The following is a 22,425-nucleotide window of genomic DNA, read 5'->3' as shown; positions in this document are numbered from 1 at the left end:
GGTTGGCTTATGAGGAGAGACTGAGTAGACTGGGGCTAGACTCATTGGAATTCAGGAGAATGAGGGGAGATCTTATGGAAACATATAACATTATGAAGGGAATAGATAACATAGAAGCAGGGAAGTTGTTACCACTGGTGGGTGAAAATAGAACTAGGGGGCATGGCCTCAAAATAAGGGGGAGCAGATTTAGAACAGAGTTGAGGAGGAGCTTCTTCACACAAAGTGTTGTGAATCTGACGAACTCCCTGCTCAGTGAAGTGTTTGAGGCTACCTCATGGAATGTTTTTAAGGCAAGGATAGATAAATTTTTGAACAGTAAAGGAATTAAGGGTTATGGTGAGTGGGCGGATAAGTGGAGCTGAGTCCACGAAAAGATCAGCCGTGATCTTACTGAATGGCGGAGCAGGCTCGAGAGGCCAGATGGCCGACTCCTGCTCCTAGTTCTTATGCTCTTATACAATTTAATTGCAGCCACAGCTGTTTCTCAGAATTTACTGAAAGATGCTATATTGAATTATTCAAAAGATTCCAATCATTTTATCAGTAAATTCAATATTACTTTGTTTTGATAAACATTTCAATTTTTACTGGGGACAGTAATTATCCTCAACACCAGTACCCCACAAGGCTGTGTCCTCAACACCTTACTATCCTCTTATACACTAAATAACTCTGGCCAAATTCCCCGCCAACTCAATTTTCACATTTGCTGATGACACCAGTGTAGTGGGTCAGATTTCATAGAATGATGAGACGGAGTACAGAAATGAGACAGAATCTGGTGACCGGGTGTGACAACAATAATCTCTTCCTCCATGTCTGTAGGGAGGAGATAATCATTGACTTCAGGAAGTATCGTGGAGGAAATGCCCTTGTCTACATCAATGGGGATGAAGTGGAAATGGTCGAGAGCTTCAAGTTTCTAGGTGTCCAGATCACCAACTGTTTTGGTCCCTCCATGCCGCTGCTATAGTTAAGAAATACCACCAAATCCTCTACTTTCTAAAGGGGCTAAGGAAATTGGGCATGTCTGCTCCAACTCTCACCAACTTTTACAGATGCACCATCTTTCCTGGTTGTATCACAGCTTGGTATGGCTGCTGCTCTGTCCAAGACAGCAAGAAGCTACAGTGTCATGAATGAAGCCCAGTCCATCACGCAAACCAGCCTCTCCATCCATTGACTCTGTCTACACTTCCTGCTGCCTCAGAAGGGTAGCCAGCATAATTAAGGACCCCACAAACTCCAGACATTCTCTCCACCACCTTCTTCTGTCAGGGAGAAAGGTACTAAAGTTTGAGGTCACGTACCAAGGTGATCTCTCGTTGAACCATATACAATTCCTTCAGGTCTCGGTGGAGAAGACAATGACATTTTTCCCTGGCTGGGGAATCAAAAACCAGGAATCACAGGTCTTAAATGAGGAGAACTGTCTTCACTCAAAAGGTGGTGAATGTTTGGATTTCTCTCCTGCAGAGACCTGTAGGTTTCCAGTCACTGAGTGTCTTCAAAAAGAGGTCAGTAGTTCTGTGGATACTAGGATAATGGAGGGATATAGGAATAGAACAGGATGGAGTTGATGTAGATGGCCATTCATGATACTATTAAATGGAAAAGCTGCTTTAAGGGCCAAATGGCCTACTCTAGCTCCTATTTATTATGTTCCTACAGAATCAACCCTCTATGGCAGACATATCTGGGTTGATTCCACATAGAAACACAAATAAACATTTTTACAAACCTTCTTTGATTTGATTTATTATTGTCACGTGTATTGGTATACAATTAAAAGTATTGTTTCTTGCGCACTATACATGGAGATGCCGTCATTGGACTGGGGTGGGCACAGTAAGAAATCTCACAACGCCAGGTTAAAATCCAACTGGTTTATCTGGTATCACAAGCTTTCGGAGCACTGCTCCTTCATCAGGTGAGTGGTGAACTGGGTTCACAAACAGGGCATATATAGACAATGACACAATTGCAAGGTAACGGTTGGAATCTGACTCACTGCCCAGGCTTGAGACAATTCATACCTCTTTAGCCTGTGATTATCCCTCTCTCCACGTGCACTATCTGTACCTGTAAAGACGTGATTACCTGTAAAGACTCGCATTCCAGCCATTATCCTGCAATTGTGTCTCTGTCTATATATGCCGTTTTTGTGAAACCTACTTCTCCACTCACCTGATGAAGGAGCAGTGCTCCAGAAGCTCGTGATTCCAGATAAACCTGTTGGACTGTAACCTGGTGTTGTGAGACTTCTTACTGCGTACTATACAGACAGAGCAAACCATTCATAGGGGAGAAGGAAAGGAGAGGACCTTCAGAACATGTATGAGACTGTTCCTTAACCGTAATAAGATGCACAGTATTTACGCACCTGTATATGTTATAACGCTTGCTGTAATATAAATGGAAGATCCCACAAGTTCCTGTACGTTTGGAAAACTGGCTCTCATAGCTTGACTTGTCAGGGAAGCAATTCCTTCCCCATCTGCAATCTGAAATGAAATAGTTTAAAGCAGGAGTTAAGCACAGGATCTTAATTTGAATCAATTATTCAATGTTTTCCATTGTTCTGCTGCGAAACCCATGGAGAATTCCGATGCATACAGGACACTGAATATTTAACGGATAAAGAGATTGACTTTCTGATTTTTAAACCATATATTACATGGTTCAAAAAATTAAATAATTCTGTCACACAAAAATGAACAGCTATTAAAAGACAGAAAGAACTATCCTTTGACACTGAAGTTCTCCTCCTCCCCCCCCACCACCAAAGAAAGAAATTACTTTTTCATTTAGCTAATTCTTCAATACTAACAAGACTTTTTCCAACTTCCAATCCATGATAGTATCCCAAATTTTCAGGAATATGTTGGTCTGCGAGAGGTCAGCGAGACCTTGGCACCCTCATGCATCAGTCGCTGAAAGTAAGCGCGCAGGTACAGCAGGCAGTAAAGGAGGTAAATGGTATGCTGGCCTTCATAGTGAGAGGATTTGAGTAAAGGGATAGGGATGGTTTGCTGCGATTTTATAGGGCGTTGGTGAGGCCACACCTGGAGTACTGTGTGCAGATTTGGTGTCCTTATCTGAGGAAGGATGTCTTTGCTATAGAGGGAGCGCAGTGAAGGTTTACCAGGCTGATTCCTGGGATGGCAGGTCCGTCAATGAGAAGAGACTAAGTCAGTTAGGATTATATTCACTGGAGTTGAGAAGAGTGAGAGAGGATCTCATAGAAACTTATAAAATTCTAACAGAGTTAGACAGGGTAGATTCAGAAAGAATGTTCCCAATGGCGGGGAAGTCTAGAACTAGGGGTCATAGTTCGAAGATATGGGGTAAACATTTTAGAACAGAGGTGAGAAGAAGTTCTTTCACCCAGAGGGTGGTGAATGTTTGGGGTTTGCTACCACAAAAAATATTTGAAGCCAAACCGTTGTGTGATTTGAAGAAGAAATGAGATATAGCTCTTGGGGCTAAAGGGATTGAGGGATTTGGGGGGAATCAGGATATTGAATTTGACAATCGGCCATGATCAAAAGGAATGGCGGAACAGGCTCGAAGGGCCAAATGGCCTACTCCTGCTTCTGTTTTCCAAGGACGGGATTTTATGGCCTCGCTCAACCTAAGACTGGAAAATCCTGCCTCAGGTCAACAGACATTTCCATTGTCCACATCCGTCGCCCGCTCTGATTCCCATGACTGGTGAGGCAGTAGAATTCCGGCGTACGCTTTTACTTACAGGTACTGATTGAAGCGATGACGGGATGCTTAACTTTTCACCGTCCTTCATTATTCCAAACAGGACAAATGCACGGCCCTCCACAGGTTCTCCGTACGTGAATCTAAAAAAAATCAAATAAAAGAGTTAAAACGTCACAGAAGCAAACTCTCCGGAAAGCCTGTTCTCTGTTAGAAGGATGAACCAACCTTGCTGTGATTGCAACGTCCAGTTTGACATCATCAACATAGAAAAACTGCTGCCTCGCTTGCAGAGTAACCTCGAAACTTGGGAGCACTAATGAAAACAAACCAAGTTAACACTACATTTAAAACATCATCACATCAGGTCAATCATGGTTCAATTAAACATTGGAGCAAACTCGATGGGCCAAATGGCCTACTTCTGTTCCTGAGTCTCACGCTGTTATAATTTCTTGTCTCCCACCCTATTACCATAAAGCTTAAAGTTTATTTATTTATTAGTGTCACGAGTAGATTAACACTGCAATGAAGTTACTGCGAAAATCCCCTAGTCACCACACTCCCGGCGATTGTTCAGGTTACACAGAGGGAGAATTTAGCACGGCCAATGCACCTAAACAGATTTTTTTTTTAATTGAATTCAAATTCCGCCATCTGCTGTGCCGAGATTTGAACCTGGGTCCCCAGAACATTAGCTGAGTCTCTGGATTAATAGTCTAACAGTAATACCACTAGGCCATTGTCCCCTCCCCCAACCCCCCCAACTGGTGCGTCAACCTAGGCCAACTGGGGGAGAGGGTGAGCATTCCCAGCTCTGGAGGGCTTCAGTTGCAGTCAGGGCCTTGTTAAGAGTCGACTTGATTTGCTGCACGTCTTTCAGATTGTGGGAGGAAGCCGGAGCACCCGGAAGAAACCCATGCAGACACGGGGAGAACGTGAATCCGCACAGACAGTGACCCAAGCCGGGAATCGAACCCGGGTCCCTGGCGCTGTGAGGCAGCAGTGCTAACCACTGTGTCACCATGCCGCAGCTACTGGTGATGAAGCTGGAATTTATCAGCCAAGGGCCTGCCACAGAGTTAATTGGGCTGATTGTGCTGAGGCAGCAGACCCCCGACCCTGTGGCCTGATTAGTGGCCACCATCCCAACCCCCCACTCCCCATCATCAAACTCACCACGGGGAAGGGCATCAATTTCTGTGCTACATGTGGGCAGCACCATGGAGAGGGAGGGAGGAAGGGATCCACTCATCAATTAAAGAATGGATCCAAATGCTTTCTGCTGACATATTGATCTTAACATTCAACCAAAGAACCGGTGGGTGGCACGGTGGCTCGCTGCCTCACAGCGCCAGGTTCAATTCCAGCCTTGGGTCACTGTCTGTGTGGAGTTTGTACGTTCTCTCCGTGTCTGCGTGGGTTTCCTCCGGGTGCTCTGTTTCCTCCCACAGGCCAAAAGGCATGCAGGTTAGGGGGATTGGCCATGCTAAATTGCCCCTTAGTGTCCAAAATGGGGTTAGATGGATTGACTATGCTGAATAAACCCTCGGTGACAGGGGGATTAGTAGATTAAATACATGGGATTACAGGGATAGGGCTGGGTGGGATTGTGGTCGGTGCAGGCTTGATGAGCCTCCTTCTGCATTGTAGGTAGTCTATGATTCGATGATTATAACCATACTCTGCAATATTCTCCACCAAGGTTTACAAAAATGCAACCATAAGAATAAAGGTTGTTGAGAAAGGTTCTCCAAACTTTATTTGGAACCATGGTAAGAAATGCTTTGTATTCAATGTTTATTTTAATAAAACCAGTCAGGACAGAGAAACAACAGAGAATTCATTAAATTTCCTCACCGTATTCCTTCACTTCAAATTCAGTTGTGTAGTTTATGCGACTGGCATCCTTGTAACTTGCAGCAATCTTCCAGACTCCAATGCTGGGGAAATACATCAGGCAGGTAATTTCATTTTAAAGCCTTTCTAACTACATTTTATACATATGTTAAATGATAAAAGAACTGCAGCATGCTGCTGTGCAGAGGGACCTGGGTGTCCTTGTGCATGAATCACAAAGGGGTGCAGCAGAATATTAAGGCAAATGGAATTTTTGAGAGGGATGGAGTTTAAAAACAGTGAAGTTATGTTGCAGCTGTATAAAGTGCTGGTGAGGCCACACCTGGAGTACTGTGTACAGTTTTGGTCTCCTTACTTGAGAAAGGATATGCTGGCACTGGAAGGGATGCAGGGGAGATTCACTAGGTTAATTCTGGAATTAAGAGGGTTGGCTTATGAGGAGAGACTGAGTAGATTGGGGCTACACCCATTGGAATTCAGAAGAATGAGGGGAGATCTTATAGAAACATACAAGATTATGAAGGGAATAGTTAAGACAGAAGCAGGGAAGTTGTTTCCACTGATGGGTGAAACTAGTACTGGGGACATGGAGCAGTTTTAGGACTGAGAAGAGGAGGAACTTCTTCACCCAAAGGGTTGTAAATCTGTGGAATTCCCTGCCCAGTGAAGCAGTTGAGGCTACCTTGTTGAAGGTTTTTAGGACAAGGATGGATAAATTTTTGAACAGTAAAGGAATTAAGGGTTATGGTGAGCGGGCAGGTCAGTGGAGTTGAGTCCACGAAAAGATCAGCCATGATCTTATTGAATGGCAAAGCAAGCTCGAGGGGCCAGATGGCCTACTCCTGCTCCTAGTTCTTATGACTGTGTTGTTTATTGGCTAAGATGGGTATCGCGGGATCTGGGCCAAATGCAGGCAATTGGGACGAGCTTAGAGATCTAAAAAAAAGGGCAGCATGGACAAGTTGGGCCGAAGGGTCTGTTTCCATGCTGTAAACCTCTATGACTCTATGATTATACCATAGGCCACCGCCTCCCCTATTACATCATTCAATGTGTTCTGCATGAGTCACTCTTGTGCAAAGGCTCTGAATAGCAGCCTAGCCAATGAAGAATGGGAGAACTGTTTCTCTGCGATGACTTTGGGCAGCATGTTCCAATCTCATTGCGTAGGTTTTTTGCACTCACTTCACAATCTTGGGAATTTTAAAGGTGCTGCCAGTAATTCCTGTGTCATCTTGTGCGAAGACTTCTTCTCTCTTCACGATGACATCTTGTGGATTCTGAAAGAAAGATCTGTTGTAAAAATAACTCTCGCCAGACTAAAATGAATTGATTGAAAATTACGGCAGCGACTGGAATTCCAAAACATTGCTTCAAAACATTTGTTTTAAAAAAACCCCCTAAGTTTCAAAATCATCAAGATAAGACTATAAGGCATAGGAGCAGAATTAGATCCATTCGATCATGGCTGATGTTTTTCTCTTCCCCATTCTCCTGCTTTTCCCCATAACCCCTGATCCCCTTATTAATCAGGAACCTATCTATCTCTGTCTTAAAGACACTCAATGATATGGCTTTCTGTGGCAAAGAGTTCCACAGATTCACCACTCTCTGGCTGAAGAAATTCCTCCTCATCTCTGTTTTAAAGGATCGTCCCTTTAGCCTGAGGTTGTTCCCTCTGGTTCTAGTTTTTCCTACTGGTGGAAACATCCTCTCCACGTCCACTCTATTAGGCCTCACAGTATCCTGTGAGTTTCAATCAGATCCCCCTCATCCTTCTAAACTCCAATGAGTACAGACTCAGAGTCTTCAATCGTTCCTCATGTGACAAGCTCTTCTTTCCAGGGATCATTCTTGTTTCTTTAAGACTATAATTACTTATCTTTAAGTAATAAGTTGAAAAGTTTTGGTAAAAGTCAGGAAAATGGGGATAAGGAGTGTATCAGCTATGATCGAATGGCGGAGGGGACTTGATGGGCTGAATTCTGCTCCTATATCTCATGAACTTCTGAACTTAAGACTTTAATTACTAAAATCGATGCTGTAGCCAAGTATTATTAATATTCTATTAATACTCGGTAGCGCAGGGGTTAGCACTGCTGCCTCACATCGTCAGGGACCCGAGTACAATTCCCAACTTGGGTCACTGCCTGTGTGGAGTCTGCATATTCTCCCCATGTCTGTGTGGGTTTCTTCCAGATGCTCCAGTCTGCAAGACATGCTGGTTAGGTTAATCCCCGAGTTGCCACACCCTGGCGCCTGTTCAGGTACATTGAGGGAGAATTTAGCACAGCCAATGCACACTAACCAGCGCGTCTTTTGGACTGTGGGAGGAAACTGGAGCACTCGGAGGATACCCACGCAAACACGGGGAGAAGGTGCAGACTCCACGCAGACAGTGACCCAAGCTGGGAATCGAACTCGGGTCCCTGGCACTGTGATGCCACAATCAAGGGATATCGTGGTAGAGTTGGGGGACACAATGTCCGGCGGAGAGGGGACATTGTTTGGGGACAAGTGGGAACAAGTTCCAAATAAATGTGCATTCTTCACACAGTGCATTGGGCAAAGTTGTGCACGCTCAATATCTCTCTAGCAATCAGCAGCTAACTTTCTATTGTGAATAGGCTCTGTTCACTCCCCTTATTGGCAAGAATCGCATTTTGCCTCTTTTTCTTCTTAAGTGTGATAAGATTTGGGTTTTTTTTCCTCGCTGTAAAAATGAGTGCGATTCTCTCCTGTTTTCAGCACTTAGAATTTTTTTGGCAAGGCCAGCCCCTTAGAGTCTTTTTCAGGAAGAGCTACACAGAATCTTGATTAACAAGGGGGTGAAAGGTTATCAGGGAAAGGCAGGAATGTGGGATTGAAGTTACAACTATGATCAACCAGGACTGGCACGGTGGCACAGTGGATAGCACTGCTACCCCATAGTGCTAGGTAACTCGGCATTAGGGATTGAAATAGACACCTATCTGGATCAACTCCATTTACAAATTTGTTTTCTATTCATTTTTGGGATATGGGTGTCGCTGGTTGGGCCAGCATTTATTGCCCATCCCTAGTTGCCCCTTGGACAGCAGTTGAGAGTCAACCACATTGCTGTGCCTTTGGAGTCACACATAGGCCAGACCAGGTAAGGACAGCACATTTCCTTCCCTAAAGAACATTAGTGAACCAGATGGGTTTTTCCACAATTGACATGGTCACCAGCAGATTGTGTATGACAGTAAGCATGTCCCACCAACTTTTGCAGATGCACCATAGAAAACATTCTTTCTGGTTGTATCATAGCTTGGTATGGGCTCCTGCTCTGCCCAAGAGCACAAGGCACTACAAAAGGTCGTGAATGTAATCCAATCCAAAGGACAAACTAGTCTCCCATCCATTGACCCTATCTACACTTCCTGCTGCCTTGGCAAAGCAGCCAGCATAATTAAGGACCACATGCACCCCGGACATTCTCTCTTCCACCTTCTTCTGTCAGAAAAAAAATACAAAAGCCTGAAGTCACGTAGCAATTGACCCAAAGAACATCTTCTTCCCTGCTGCTGTCAGACTTTTGAATGGACCTACCTTGCATCAAGCTGATCTTTCTCTACACCCTAACTATGACTATAACACTACATTCTGCACTCTCTCCCTTCCTTCTCTATGAATGGTATGCTTTTGTCTGCATAGTGCGCAAGAAACAATACTTTTCACTGTCGTTAATACATGTCACAATAATAAATCAAATACTCTTAACTCCAGACATTTTTTTTTATTGAATTCAAATTCTGCCTTGGTGGGATTCGAACCCAGGTCCGCAAAACATTAGCTGAGTTTCGGGATTAAAAGTCTAGCGATAATACCACTAGGCCATCGCCTCCCCTAAATTGAGATACTTGGGAGCTCCAAATGTACTGGATTATGACTGATCCAAGAATATCTTATTTTGGTTGAAGTGTAATGAAAATGTAGAAATTATAAATGGATACATTACCAAAAAATCAACAAGAATTGTTCTTTTGATGGGTTTCATTTCATTGTTTACAGTCAGCAATCGGTAAAGAACTAGGAACAGAAAGGGCAACAATTAATTTACTTTACAAAGAACAAACAAGCCTGTGCTGATCACAATGCCCTACCTAAGCTAAAACAAACTTTCTGCCCCTGCTTGGCCCCTATTCCTCTATTTCCTCACTATTCATGTATCCATCCAGATGCCTCTTAAATGTTGTTAATGTCCCTGCTTCCACCACCTCCTCTGGCAGAGCTAGCCTCAACAAACACCCCTCCCGCCCCCACCCCAAGCTTTTGCAGGAGCCATCGGACAATAGCAAAATCCTCACTACCCAGAAATATCAGCCCCTCCCCATCCCCACCACCCAGATCGATCGCGCTCCCGGCCCTCCCCCCTCCCCTACACATCTCCTGCAGAGTGGTAGCAAGCCCCCCCCCCTCTCCCCAACCAATCGCAGCTCAAGAGTGGCAGTGGCTCCTTGTCCCTGCCCTAGCATGGCATTGCCCCTTCAGGCCCTGTCCCTTCAGGCTTCACCCCTTCCAGCTCCATCCCTTCACACCCTGCCCTCTTCAGGTGCCACCCCCTTGAGCTGCCCGGGCATTGCCAAGATGCACAGTGGGCAGTGCCGAGGTTCCAGGCTGGCAGTGCGAGGCTGGAACTGCGCAACGGGCAACCCCACCCCTCCCCCTTGCCCTCGAACTCCCTGGGGGGGGGCCTCAATGGACCCCCGTTCTGCCGGTGAGGGCAACATGACTGTTCACCATCCTTGGGGAGCAGGTGTTTTCCGTGCCGGAGAGAACCTCTCCTGGTGAGGCCCTAAAGGCAAGTGAGGCCCGGATTCAGCACCGGGCTCGCTAAACGCATGTCCATGATGATTTGAATAAAATAAAATAAATTATTCAGACTCTTGCCAAAAACGGGCGGGTGGCTGAACGCGCCGGATATCCAGTGACGGTAAGATTGCGAGAGGCACGAAATCGGGCGCGAACCTGATTTCTCGGCTCTCGCGCGAACTTACCGGCTCACTCCGCCCATCGATGGTCGGGGCGCGATGGTAAAATCCTGGCCTCGGCCTCCCGGCAATCAGGGGAAATGGGGAGGGGCAGGGCAGGAAACTGGAGTTTAGGCACAAGATCCGTCATCATTCTATTGGATAGCAGAGCAGACTGTACCATGTAATTCTGCTCCTGTTTCTGATGCTCCCGTGTTTATCGCTTTAGTTAGTGAAACTCTACTGATTTTAACTGTAATTTTAATAATTGTTATTTGTGAAAAACTCTCACCACTTTTTTGCACAAAGGAGTGTTTCAATATATGTGGGGGGGGGGGTTGCGAAATGTTTCCATCCTGCGCTGCCATGGGAACCATAGCGGGAAGGGGAGAGGCAGACCATGCAAAGGTCCTCTGACCTCGGGTGGGATTTTCCAGTTTTGGGGCCGGGCCAACGGGAAAATCCCGCCCATGGAGTCAGTGCGTTTAATGCAGACACTGTAGCCCTGAACTGAGGAGAGTTCTACTGGCCATTCCCAACATCCCCATGATAAGCTATGTCCTCGTCAACTCCTCTTTTGCAATGTTCTCTCCTTGTGTGTTAGACTTACATTCTCATAGAATCCTACAGTGCAGACGGAGGTCATTCGGCCCATCGAGTCTGCACCAACCACAATCCCACCCAGGCCCTATCCCCATGACCACATATATTTACCTTGGCTGACACTAAGAGGTAATTCGGCATGGCCAATCCACCTAACCCGCACATCTTTGGGCTGTGGGAGGAAACCGGAGCACCCGGAGGAAACCCATGCAGACATGGGGAGAACGTGCAGACTCCACATGGACAGTCACCCAAGACTGGGATTGAACCCGGGTCCCTGGCACTCTGAGGCAGCAATGCTAACCACTGTGTCACCCCATTAGAAAACGTGCAGCGATACTTACCGGTTTGAGTTGGTGTGTAGATTGGTTTATCAGTCTGGATAAATATGTGTCCGAGTTGATATGAAACGAGGATAGTTCTCTCCAAGGTAAACGCTGATGATGATGCTTCCACCACTACGTACTCAGGCAATCTTGTTGTATCTTTTGGAATTCTATCCCTGGGTATCTGAAAAGAAACGTATCAAGAAATATGTATTAAAATATGTATAGTTATTATGCAATTGGACATTGTGTTCTCAGCAATCTCGTTAACATCCCCCTGCTGGCCTCAAAAATTCCATGGACGGAATTTTACCGGCACGCTCCCCCAGAATCGGGGAAGGGAAGGCTCACAAATCAGCATTCTCCGCTAGCCTGGGGCGAGCGAGTTCAACAGAGAACGTAATATAGTTTAGGTTAGAGGGTCATTAGATTGTTGCGCTGACCAGTCGAACCATCGAGGGCTGAAGGACCTGTACTGCGCTGTAACGTTCTATGTTCTATAAGTTGACACACAAGTCTTCAGCAGTGAGCTGTTAGTATTGAATCTAATGAAACCTTTTTTAATTCATTCGTGGGACATGGGCGTCACTGGCTGGACCAGTATTTATTGTCCATCTCTAGTTGCCCTTGGAGGGCAGTTGAGAGTCAACCACATTGCTGTGGCTCTGGAGTCACATGTAGGCCAGACCGGGTAAGGATGGGAGATTTCCTTCCCTAAAGGATATTAGTGAACCAGATGCATTTTTCCAACAATGGTTTCAGTAGATTCTTAATTCCATTTCTTTTACTGAATTCAAATTCTACCATCTGCTGTGGCGGGATTCGAACCCGGATCCCCAGGACATTAGCTGAGTTTCTGGATTAAGAGTCTAGTGATAATACCACCAGGCCATCACCTCCTCTGATTTCATATAGTCTTCCAGTCTCTCACTCCGGCACATGGGACAATGGGCAGGATTTTTACAGCCTCACTCGTCCCAAAACCGTAAAATTCCACCCGAGGTCAATGGAACTTCCCACTGTCCGCCCCTTCCCCCTGGCTCTGATTCCCGTGGTGGACGGGGCAGTACGATTCTGGCATATGTTTCTCAGTCATGGTCCTCTGACCATTACAGCTTCTGTTGTTCTTTGTTGGATATGGGATGGGTGAGAGTGGCAATGTCGCTCTTTGCCAAGTTGCTGTGGTGCGGGCAGGTTATACTGCAACCACAATCCATGGTATTGGGGGCATGAATCAAGCACAGTGCTCTGACCTGAGTGCTAAGGAATGCTGGAACTTCAACCCATCAGGCCATTGAGGATTTCCAGAGGACTTTATATTGGCAACAAAATCCAGACCAGTATTGGGGTCACCGTCTGTGCGGAGTCTGCACATTCTCCCCTGCTGGAATTTTACTGCCTCGCCTGCCCGGGAATCAGGGTGGGAGGGGCTTGCAGAATGGCATCCTGACCTCTAGGCGGGACGGTGGTTAGCACTGCTGCTTCACAGCTCCTGGGACCTGTGTTCCATTCTTGGCTCGGGTCCCTGTCTGTGTGGAGATTGCACGTTCTCCCCGTGTCTGCGTGGGTTTCCTCCCACAGTCCAAAGTTGTGTGGGTTAGGTTGATTGGCCAAGCTAAATTGCCTGTTAGTGTCCCGGGATGCATAGATTAGTGGGTAAATATGTAGGGATATGTGGATAGGGGCTGGGTGTGGTTGCTGTTGGTGCAGGCTCAAGGGACGAATGGCCTCTTTCTGCACTGTAGGGTTTCTATGATACCCCAGGTAATTCTAAATGAAGCCTGCTACTTTGGTGAGCTGTTAAATAATAATACTTATCATTTTTCAAATTCAGTTACCTGAACAGCTACAGACACGTATCCATTAGCGGCTGTTATAACGCTACGAGTCGAAAATATTATGATGTTAGTTTTCGGGAAGAATTGTAAGCGAACATCAACATTAATGTCTGCGTGGATATCATGGGCTTCCACGATCACATTTTCCATGTGTTCAACTTGTAAAACGCTTGGAGCCGTCAGCATGTATCTGTCAAACAAAGCAAACAAATACCGTTGGGTCAACAGCAATGATTAAGGTGCTTCAGTAACAATATACACCACTGATTTTAGGATAAATTTAATGGACAGATCAGCTAAAACTGTATTTTCCAAACTCAAATCCAAAGATGTGCAGGTTAGGTGGATTGGCCATGGTAAATTGCCCCTTAGTGTCCAAAGATGTGGAGGTTAGGTGGATTGACCATGCTAAATTGCCCCTTAGTGTCCAAAGATGTGCAGGTTAGGTGGGTTGGCTGTGTTAAATTGCCTCTTAGTGTCTCGGGATGCATTGGTTAGCGGGATTAGTGGGTTTAATATGTGGGGTTACGGGAATAAGGCCAGGGTGGGTCTGTTGATGGTGTGGACTCAATGGACCAAATGGCCTCCTTCTGCACTGTCGGGATTCTATGATTTCTATCATTTCTAAATCTGATTGGTCTTCCAACTATTATGAATAAGAAATCATTCCATCCATTAGCCAGATGTAAACAAATTTGTTAAAATGGAACAATGTGATTCCTTGCAACAGCAATCGATGCTTTGCTTGCTAAATTAACATTTGATACAAGTAGGCTTACACTAGTTGGGGTGCATTGGCCAGGATGAATTTTCCCTCTGGCGCCTGTTCTGGTACACTGAGTGTGGCCACCAGGGATTTTCACAGTAACTTCATTGCAGTGTTAATGTAAGCCCACTTGCAACACTAATAAATCAATTTAAACTACCATTTGTCCAAATGTTTTCCATATCCTTGATACCCTGAGCCTAAAAATGTCAATGGATCTCAATTTCAGAACATTTAGTTCAGCCAATACATGACTGAATCTTGAAGCAATCCTGATCACGTGCTTCACTCCAGGGTGGGCTAGGGGTGTCACCGTCAATCTGGGTTAATGTGCAGAATTAACAATTTGCTCTGTGTCTAGTTGTTTTCCTTTCAGTAGAATTTGCAATGCCAGTGAACATCCTGACCAGTATCAACCTCTCGTCAGCACTGTCCCAGTGGGTCATGAATGTCACCTTTCATTCTATCGCCATTGGAACCCAGGCAACTCATAAATTTAATTCCGTACAAATAAAAGGACTCTGTAGGATTCTTCCGAGCAACAAGTTGCCTGCCACTGTGGGGCAGCCATTGGAACAGCACAAGAGGCAGTTTGGCTGTTAAGAGGGTACTTTTTACAGGTGATACTCAAATAGGTGGGAAAGCAGGCAGTGAAGAGGATATAAAGATTCTACAGACAGACATCGATAGACTAGGAGAATGGGCCAAAATTTGGCAGATGGAGTTTAATGTGGTTAAGTGTGAGGTTATCCATATTGGCAGGAAAAATGGAAAGGCAAATTATTGCCTAAATGGAAAGCAGAATCAAAATGCATCTGGGCAGAGGGATCTGGGTGTCTGTGTTCATGAATCACAGAAAGTTGGTATGCAGGTGCAGCACGTAATAAAAAAGACAAATGAGATGTTGGCATTTATTGCAAAAGGATTAGAGTGTAAAAGTAGAGAAGTGTTGTTGCAATTGTGTAGGTTGTTGGTGAGATCACATCTGGAGTATTGTGTCCAGTTTTAGTCCCCTTATTTGAAGAAGGATGGAGTGGCGTTGGAGGCAGTTCAGAGGGAGTTCACCAGATTGATTCCGGGGATGAAGGGGTTGGCATATGAGAGATTAAACAGTTTGGGCTTATACTTGCTGGATTTTAGGATGAGAGGGGATCAGATCGAGGTATATAGAATTTAAAAAGGATTGATAAAGTAAATGTTTCCTCTTGTGGGGCAATCTGGAACAAGAGGTCACAGGTACAGATTGAGAGGCTATAGATTTAAAACTGAAATGAGGAGGAGCTACTTCTCACAGAGGGTGGTGAACTTGTGGAACTCGCTGCCCCATAGCGCGGTGGAGTCTGAATCGTTGAATGGTTTCAAGAAGGAGATGGATATATTTCTGATTAAAAAGGGATATGGGGAATGGGTGAGTAGGAGGATTTGAGACCAGGGAGCAGTTTTCCCCTTAATTGAAGGGTCAGTCACAAGGGCTCATAAGTTCAAGGTGAGGACAGGGGGTTCAGGGGGGACGTGAGGAAAATCTTTTTCTCCCCAGAGTGTGGTAAGGGTCTGGAACGTGATGCCTGGGAGGGTGGTGGAGTCAGGGTGCACTTGGCACATCGTAACATCCAGGGCTATGGACAAAGTGCTGGCAGATGGTTTATTTTTATTATTCATGGGGCATGGGCATCATTAACTGGCCAGCATTTATTGCCCATCCCTAATTGAGGGTCAACCACATTGCTGTGGCTCTGGAGTCACATGTAGGCCAGACCTGGTAAGGACAGTAGATTTCCTTCCCTAAAGGGACATTAGTGAACCAGATGGGTTTCTGTGACAATCAAAGTGGTTTCGTGCTGATTGATAGATAACACAGTGCTTAGCAGTGCTGCCTCACAGCGCTAGGCTCCCGGATTCAATTCCTGGCTTGGGTCACTGTCTGTGCGGAGTCTGCACCTTTTCCCCGTGTCTGCGTGGGTTTCTGCCGGGTGCTCTGGTTTCCTCCCGCAGTCCAAAGATGTGCGGGTTAGGTTGATTAGCTTTGCTAAAATTGCCCCTTAGTGTCCTGAGATGCTTAGGTTAGAGGGATTAGCAGGTAAAATGCGTAGGGATATTGGGGTAGGGCCTGGGTGGGATTGCGATCGGTGCAGACTCGATGGGCCATATGGCATCTTTCTGCACTGTAGGGTTCCATGATCTATGATTCTATGAAAACAATCCTAGTTTATTCAATCTCTCCTCATAGCCAATACCCTTGAGACCAGTCAACATCCTGGTGAACCTTCTTTGCACTCTCTCCAAAGCTTCCACATTCTTTGGGTAGTGTGGCGACCAGAACTGCACGCAATACTCCAAATGCAGGCTAACCAAGGTTTTATATAGCTGCAAAATGATTTGTCAACTCTTGTACTCAATGCCCCGGCTGATGAAGGCAAGTACCCCATGTTCACTCTTAATTCCCTTGGCCACTTGTGTTGCTATTTTTAGGGAACTGTGGACCTGCACAGATCCCTCTTATTACTTGGAAGGAACAAGTCTCAGTGGAGAAGAAGAACAAAGAGATCTTGGGGTACAAATATCTCAGTTACTAAAAGTCATGCCACAGGTTAGCCAGCTCAGAGTTAAAAGCAAATCAAACACTGGCCTTTATTTCCAGGGGGTAAGAAAATTATACTATGGAGCAGCACAGTGGCGCAGTGGTTGGCACTGCTGCTTTACAGTGCCAGGGGCCAGAGTTCAATTCCTGGCTTGGGTGACTGTCTGTGTAGAGTCCACATGTTCTCTCAAAGGGCTAGATGGCCTACTCCTGCTCCTATTTCTTATGTTCTTATGTTCTCCCCATGTCATAAGAACATAAGAAGTAGGAGCAGGAGTAGGCCATCTAGCCCTTCGAGCCTGCCCCGCCATTTAATAAGATCGTGGCTGATCTGAAGTGGATCAGTTCCACTTTCCCGCTTTCTTCCCATAACCCTTAATTCCCTTGCCTACCAAAAACCTATCTAGCCGTGACTTAAATATATTTAGCGAGGTAGCCTCCACCACTTCAACGAGCAGAGAATTCCAGAGATTCACCACCCTTTGAGTGAAGAAGTTCCTCCTCAACTCCGTTCTAAACTGCTCCCCCCCTTATCTTGAGGCTGTGCCCTCTAGTCCTGCTGTCCTTTCTGAGCGGGAAGAATCTCTCTACCTCTACCCTATCCATCCCCTTCATTATCTTATACGTCTCTATAAGATCTCCCCTCATCCTTCTAAACTCCAACGAGCACAGACCCAGTCTATTTGGTCTCTCTTCATAGTCCAACTCCGGTATCAGCCTAGTGAACCTCCTCTGCGCTCCCTCCAAGGCCAAAATATCCTTGCGCAAGTGCGGCGACCAAATCTGCACACAGTACTCCAGTTGCGGCCTCACCAGTGCCCTGTACAGTTGCAGCAAGACCTCCCTGCTTTTATATTCTATCCCCCTTGCTATAAAGGCCAGCATCCCATTCGCCTTCTTGATCACCTGCTGCACCTGCAGACTGGGTTTTTGTGACTCATGCACAAGGACCCCCAGGTCCCTCTGCACTGTAGCATGCTGCAGCTTTTTGCCCTTTAAGTAGTAATCCCTTCTATTATTATTCCTGCCAAAGTGGGTAACCTTTGGCTGTTCCAATTTCCTCCCACAGTCTGAAAGCCATTCTGGTTAGGTGCATTGGCCATGCTAAATTCTCCCTTGGTGTACCCGAACAGGCGCCGGAGTATGGCGACTAGAGGGTTTCCGCCGCAATGTCATTGCAGTGTTAATGTGTTAAGCCTATTTGTAACTAATAAGTAACTTTAAACCTGCATCAAACTTTGGTTAGGCCACCCTTAGAATACTGAGTACAGTTCTGGGAACTGAACTACAAAGGAGGATATTGAGGCAATGGAGAGGAAGCAGAGAAGATATATATAAAGATGATATAAGACACCCATGGGTATATACATCAGGACAGGATTGACAGGCCAGGTAACTTCATTTTTGAAAAATAAGGCAGAAGGGCGAACTATTAGAGATCACTAAATTATTGAAAGGATTTAGAGGCACGATGGCACAGTGCTTAGCACTGCTTCCTCCCAGCACTAGGGACCTGAGTTCTGTTCCCAGCTTGGGTCACTGTCTGTGTAGAATTTGCACGTTCTCCCCATGTCTGCGTGGGCTTCCTCCGGTTTCCTCCCACGGTCCGAAAGATGTGCTGGTTAGGGTGCATTGGCCGTGCCAAATTCTCCCTCGGTTCCCCGAACCCGGTGCTGGAGTGTGGCGACTAGGGGATTTTCACAGTAACTTCATTGCGGTGTTAATGTGAGCTGATTTGTGACACTAATAAATAAACTCTACTTTAGATTGCATAGAGAAAGAATGTTTCATGCTGTGAGGAAGAGCGTGACGAGAGACCATCAGTACAAGACAGTCACTTAGAAATCCAATCGGGAATTGAGAAGAAATGTTTTTATCCAAAGGGTGGTGAGAACCTGAGATTCACGACAGCAAGAAACGGAGCTCAAACATTAGATAAACTAGTTGGACCGAATGACCTGCTTCTTCATAGAATCCCTACAGTGCAAAAGGATCTCACAATAACTTCATTGCAGCGTTAATGTAAGGCTTACTTGATACTAATAAATAAATAAACTTTAACTTTAGAATCTAATTCAAATGTAGGTGAATCATCAGAAACAGGGAAAAAGCCCTCATGTTATTTTCAAGATCACATCAAGGAGCTTTCTAATGTAAAACATTTAATAGTCGACAAAACAGTAAGCTTTGAGTTTATTAGTGTCACAAGTAAGGCTTACATTAACACTGCAATGAAGTTACTGTGAAAATCCCCCAGTCGCCACGCTCTGTTTGGGTACACTGAGGGAGAATTTAACATGGCCAATGCACCCTAACAAGCACGCCTTTCAGAGGAAACCAGAGCACCCAGCGGAAATCCATGCAGACACGAGGAGAACGTGCAGACAAGCCGGGAATCGAACCCGGGTTCCTGGCTTTGACAAAGGGTCATCTGGACTCGAAACATCAGCTCTTGTCTCTCCATACGGATGCTGCCAGACCCGCTGGGATTTTCCAGCATTTTCTCTTTTGGTTCTGGGTCCCTGGCACTGTGAGGCAGCAGTGCTCGCCACTGTGCCACCATGCTACCCAGTATGTGTATGTATTTAAATAGAAAACATTCCCTCATACTTACAGTGGAGAACATTGGGAAAGTACGGGGATAATGGCCAACACAGCAAGTAACAGAGAGGGTCTCCTCCTCCTCATGATGACAGACTGCTTCACCAGGACAAACTATTCCAAATAATTTTATCATCTTATATAAGATTCCAGCACAGATCTATTAATTTTTAACAATTGGGAAATTTGTCCCTCTGTTTGCTCTTAAAAGCCACCCCCCTCCATACTGTTTAATTAAGAGTTAATTTAAACCCAGTGGTCTGGTGAAATCGGGAACGCCGGCGTTGGACTGGCGTAAACACAGTAAAAAGTCTGACAACACCAGGTTTTAGTCCAACCTATTTATTTGATAATATACTCGCAAAGCTTGCGAGTATATTATCAAATAAATAGGTTGGACTAAAACCTGGTGTTGTCAGACTTTTTACTGTGAAATCGGGAACAGCAGATATTTCCGAACATTTGATGGCGTTCTGCCCGGGTTCCAGAGTTCAACCTTGGCAATCGAAGATAAGTACAAACACTACATAAAACCCTTTTCCCAAATCTTCAGGACTAAATGGTCGTCGCACTGAACATCAGTGTGATTTCAGTGAGTCAAAGATCATACAATCAACTACAGTTAAATGGTTGGCTCAGTGGTTAGAGCACTGGACTTGTAAACCAATAGCTGCGAGCTCAATTCTTGCTGGGCAGTGACATGGTAGCACAGTGGTTAGCACTACTGCTTCACAGCTCCAGGGACCTGAGTTCGATTCCTGGCTTGTGTCACTGTCTGTGTGGAGTTTGTGCATTTTCCTTGTGTCTGTGTGGGTTTCCTCCTACAATCCAAAGATGTGTGGGTTAGGTTGATTGGCCATGCTAAAATTGCCCCTTAGTGTCCTGAGATGCATAGGTTAGAAGAATTAGTAGGTAAATATGTAGGGATATGCGGGGTGGGATTGTGATCAGTGCAAACTCGATGGGCCAAATGGCCTCTTTCTGCACTGTAGGGTTTCTATGGTTCTAAACTCGTAATTTTGTGAAGGTGTGCATGTTCGGTGGATTGGCCATGCTAAATTGACCCTAGCTTCACTGGCTGGGCCAGCATTTGTTGCTCATCCCTAATTAGAGCCATAGATATTTACAGCAAGGAAACAGGCCCTTTGGCCCAACTTGTCCATACCACCCTTTTTTTTTAACCACTAAACCAGTCCCAATTGCCCGCATTTGGCCAATATCCCTCTATACTGATCTTATCCATGTAACTGCTTTTTAAAAGACAAAATTGTACCCGCCTCTACTACTACCTCCAGCAGCTTGTTCCAGACGCTCACCACCCTCTGTGTGAAAAAATTTCCCCCTCTGGACCCTTTTGTATCTCCCTCCTCTCACTTTAAACCTACGTCCTCTAGTTTTAGACTCCTCTACCTTTAGGAAAAGATGTTATCTAGCTGATCTATGCCCCTCTTAGGGGCAGCACAGTGGCACAGTGAGTGGTTATCCCTATTGCCTCACAGCACCAGAGGCCCGGGTTTGAATCCGGCCTTGGATCATTTTCTGTGTGGAGTTTGCACATTCTCCCCATGTCTGCGTGAGTTTCCTCTGGGTGCTCCGGTTTCCTCCCACATTCTAAAGATGTGCAGGTTAGATTGATTAGCCATGATAAATTGACACTGGTGTTGGGGGATTAGCAGGGTAAATATGCAGGCTTACAGGAATAGGGCCTTGGTGGTGTTGTAGTTGGTGCAGTCTCAATGGGCCGAATGGCCTACTTCTGCAATGTAGGGATTCTGAGATATAACTTTTCCTCATAACTTCTAACCCCTTATTAATCAAGAACTATCTTTGTCTTAAAGACACTCAATGACCTGGCCTCCACAGCCATCTGTGGCAGAGTTCCACAGATTCACCACACAATTTCTCCTCATCTCTGATTTAAAGGATCATCCCTTTAGCCTGAGGTTGTACCCCCTGGTTCTAGTTTTTCCGGCTGGTGGGAACATCCTCTCCACGTCCACTCTATCCAGGCCTCACAGTATCCTGTAAGTTTCAATAAGGTCCCCCCTCATCCTTCTAAATGATGGTCTTCTCATTGCTGTACCATGGTGCCACACTATTTATGCTTCTTGCTTAGCGGATCCTATGAATGTTCTGGCCAGAACATGGGTTTCTAATGTATAATGCAGCCCTCATCATCAAGTGTTACACGCACCATCAGAAACTCATCAAATTTTAAAGACCTTTGTTCCTGGAAATGGATGATCAATTATTCAAGTCATAGTGTCATAGAGGTTTACAGAATGGAAACAGGCCCTTCAGCCCAACTTGTCCATGCTGCTCCTTTTTTTTAAAACCCGTAAGTTAGTCCCAATTTCTCTATACCCATCTTACCCATGTAACTATCTGAATGCTTTCTAAAAGACAAAATTGTACCCGCCTCTACTACTACCTCTGGCAGCTTGTTCCAGACACTCACCACTCTCTGTGTGAAACAATTGCCACTCTGGACACTTTTGTATCTCTCCCCTCTCACCTTAAACCAATGCCCTCTTGCACTAGGGAGCCGGGTTCAATTCCAGTCTTGGGCCGCTGTCTGTGTGGAGTCTGCACATTCTCCCCGTGTCTTCGAGGGTTTCCTCCGGTTACCTCCCACAATCCAAAAGACGGGCTGGTTAGGGTGCATTGGCCATGCTAAATTCTCCCTCAGTGTACCAGAACAGGCGCCGAAATGTGGTGACTAGGGGATTTTCACAGTAGCTTCATTGCAATGTTAATGTAAGCCTACTTGTGGCACTGATAAATAAACTTTCAATGGGCATTTTCACCTCCTGGGTATAACAACATGAAATTCATTGGCTTATGTTCCATTATACTTCATTCATGGTCATTCCCAAACCATCCAGTTAGCTTACACATCAATGTGCACAAAAACACTAATGCAATCAAGCTAACTTCCCCCTCCATCCCAGCAGAATTCACCAATCAGCCATCCTGACTTAAAAATATATCACCGTTTGTTCATCATCACAAGGTCAAGATCCTGGCGCTCCCTCCCTAACTCTACTACGGCAGCACCTTCAGCAAAGTTTAAAACTTATTTATTTATTAGTTTCACAAGTAGGCTTACATTAACACTGCAATGAAGTTACTGTGAAAATCCCCT

At 45.4% G+C, this 22,425-nt stretch overlaps 1 protein-coding gene across 1 annotated transcript in view; it reads right to left on the bottom strand.

The window, feature by feature from the left end:
• Positions 1-19,367, bottom strand: part of LOC145360889 (complement C3-like) — a 100,804-nt gene extending 81,437 nt beyond the window's left edge. The window contains exons 1-9 of the mRNA XM_080216391.1: positions 19,294-19,367; positions 13,336-13,525; positions 11,516-11,681; positions 9,557-9,627; positions 6,760-6,854; positions 5,575-5,657; positions 3,943-4,030; positions 3,755-3,857; positions 2,387-2,507 (exon numbers count right to left, since the gene is read on the bottom strand). Coding sequence (XP_080072517.1) covers positions 2,387-2,507; positions 3,755-3,857; positions 3,943-4,030; positions 5,575-5,657; positions 6,760-6,854; positions 9,557-9,627; positions 11,516-11,681; positions 13,336-13,525; positions 19,294-19,367 — 991 coding nt within the window. The remainder of the gene's footprint in view (positions 1-2,386; positions 2,508-3,754; positions 3,858-3,942; positions 4,031-5,574; positions 5,658-6,759; positions 6,855-9,556; positions 9,628-11,515; positions 11,682-13,335; positions 13,526-19,293) is intronic.
• Between the last annotated feature and the right edge of the window lie 3,058 nt (positions 19,368-22,425).

The sequence above is a fragment of the Carcharhinus amblyrhynchos genome, chromosome 33 (assembly GCF_965287045.1).
Source record: "Carcharhinus amblyrhynchos chromosome 33, sCarAmb.v2.hapA, whole genome shotgun sequence".
NCBI classification, from domain to species: Eukaryota; Metazoa; Chordata; class Chondrichthyes; order Carcharhiniformes; family Carcharhinidae; genus Carcharhinus; species Carcharhinus amblyrhynchos.
Note: the sequence above shows the minus strand (reverse complement) of the source record. Positions and strands in the feature narration are given on the sequence as shown.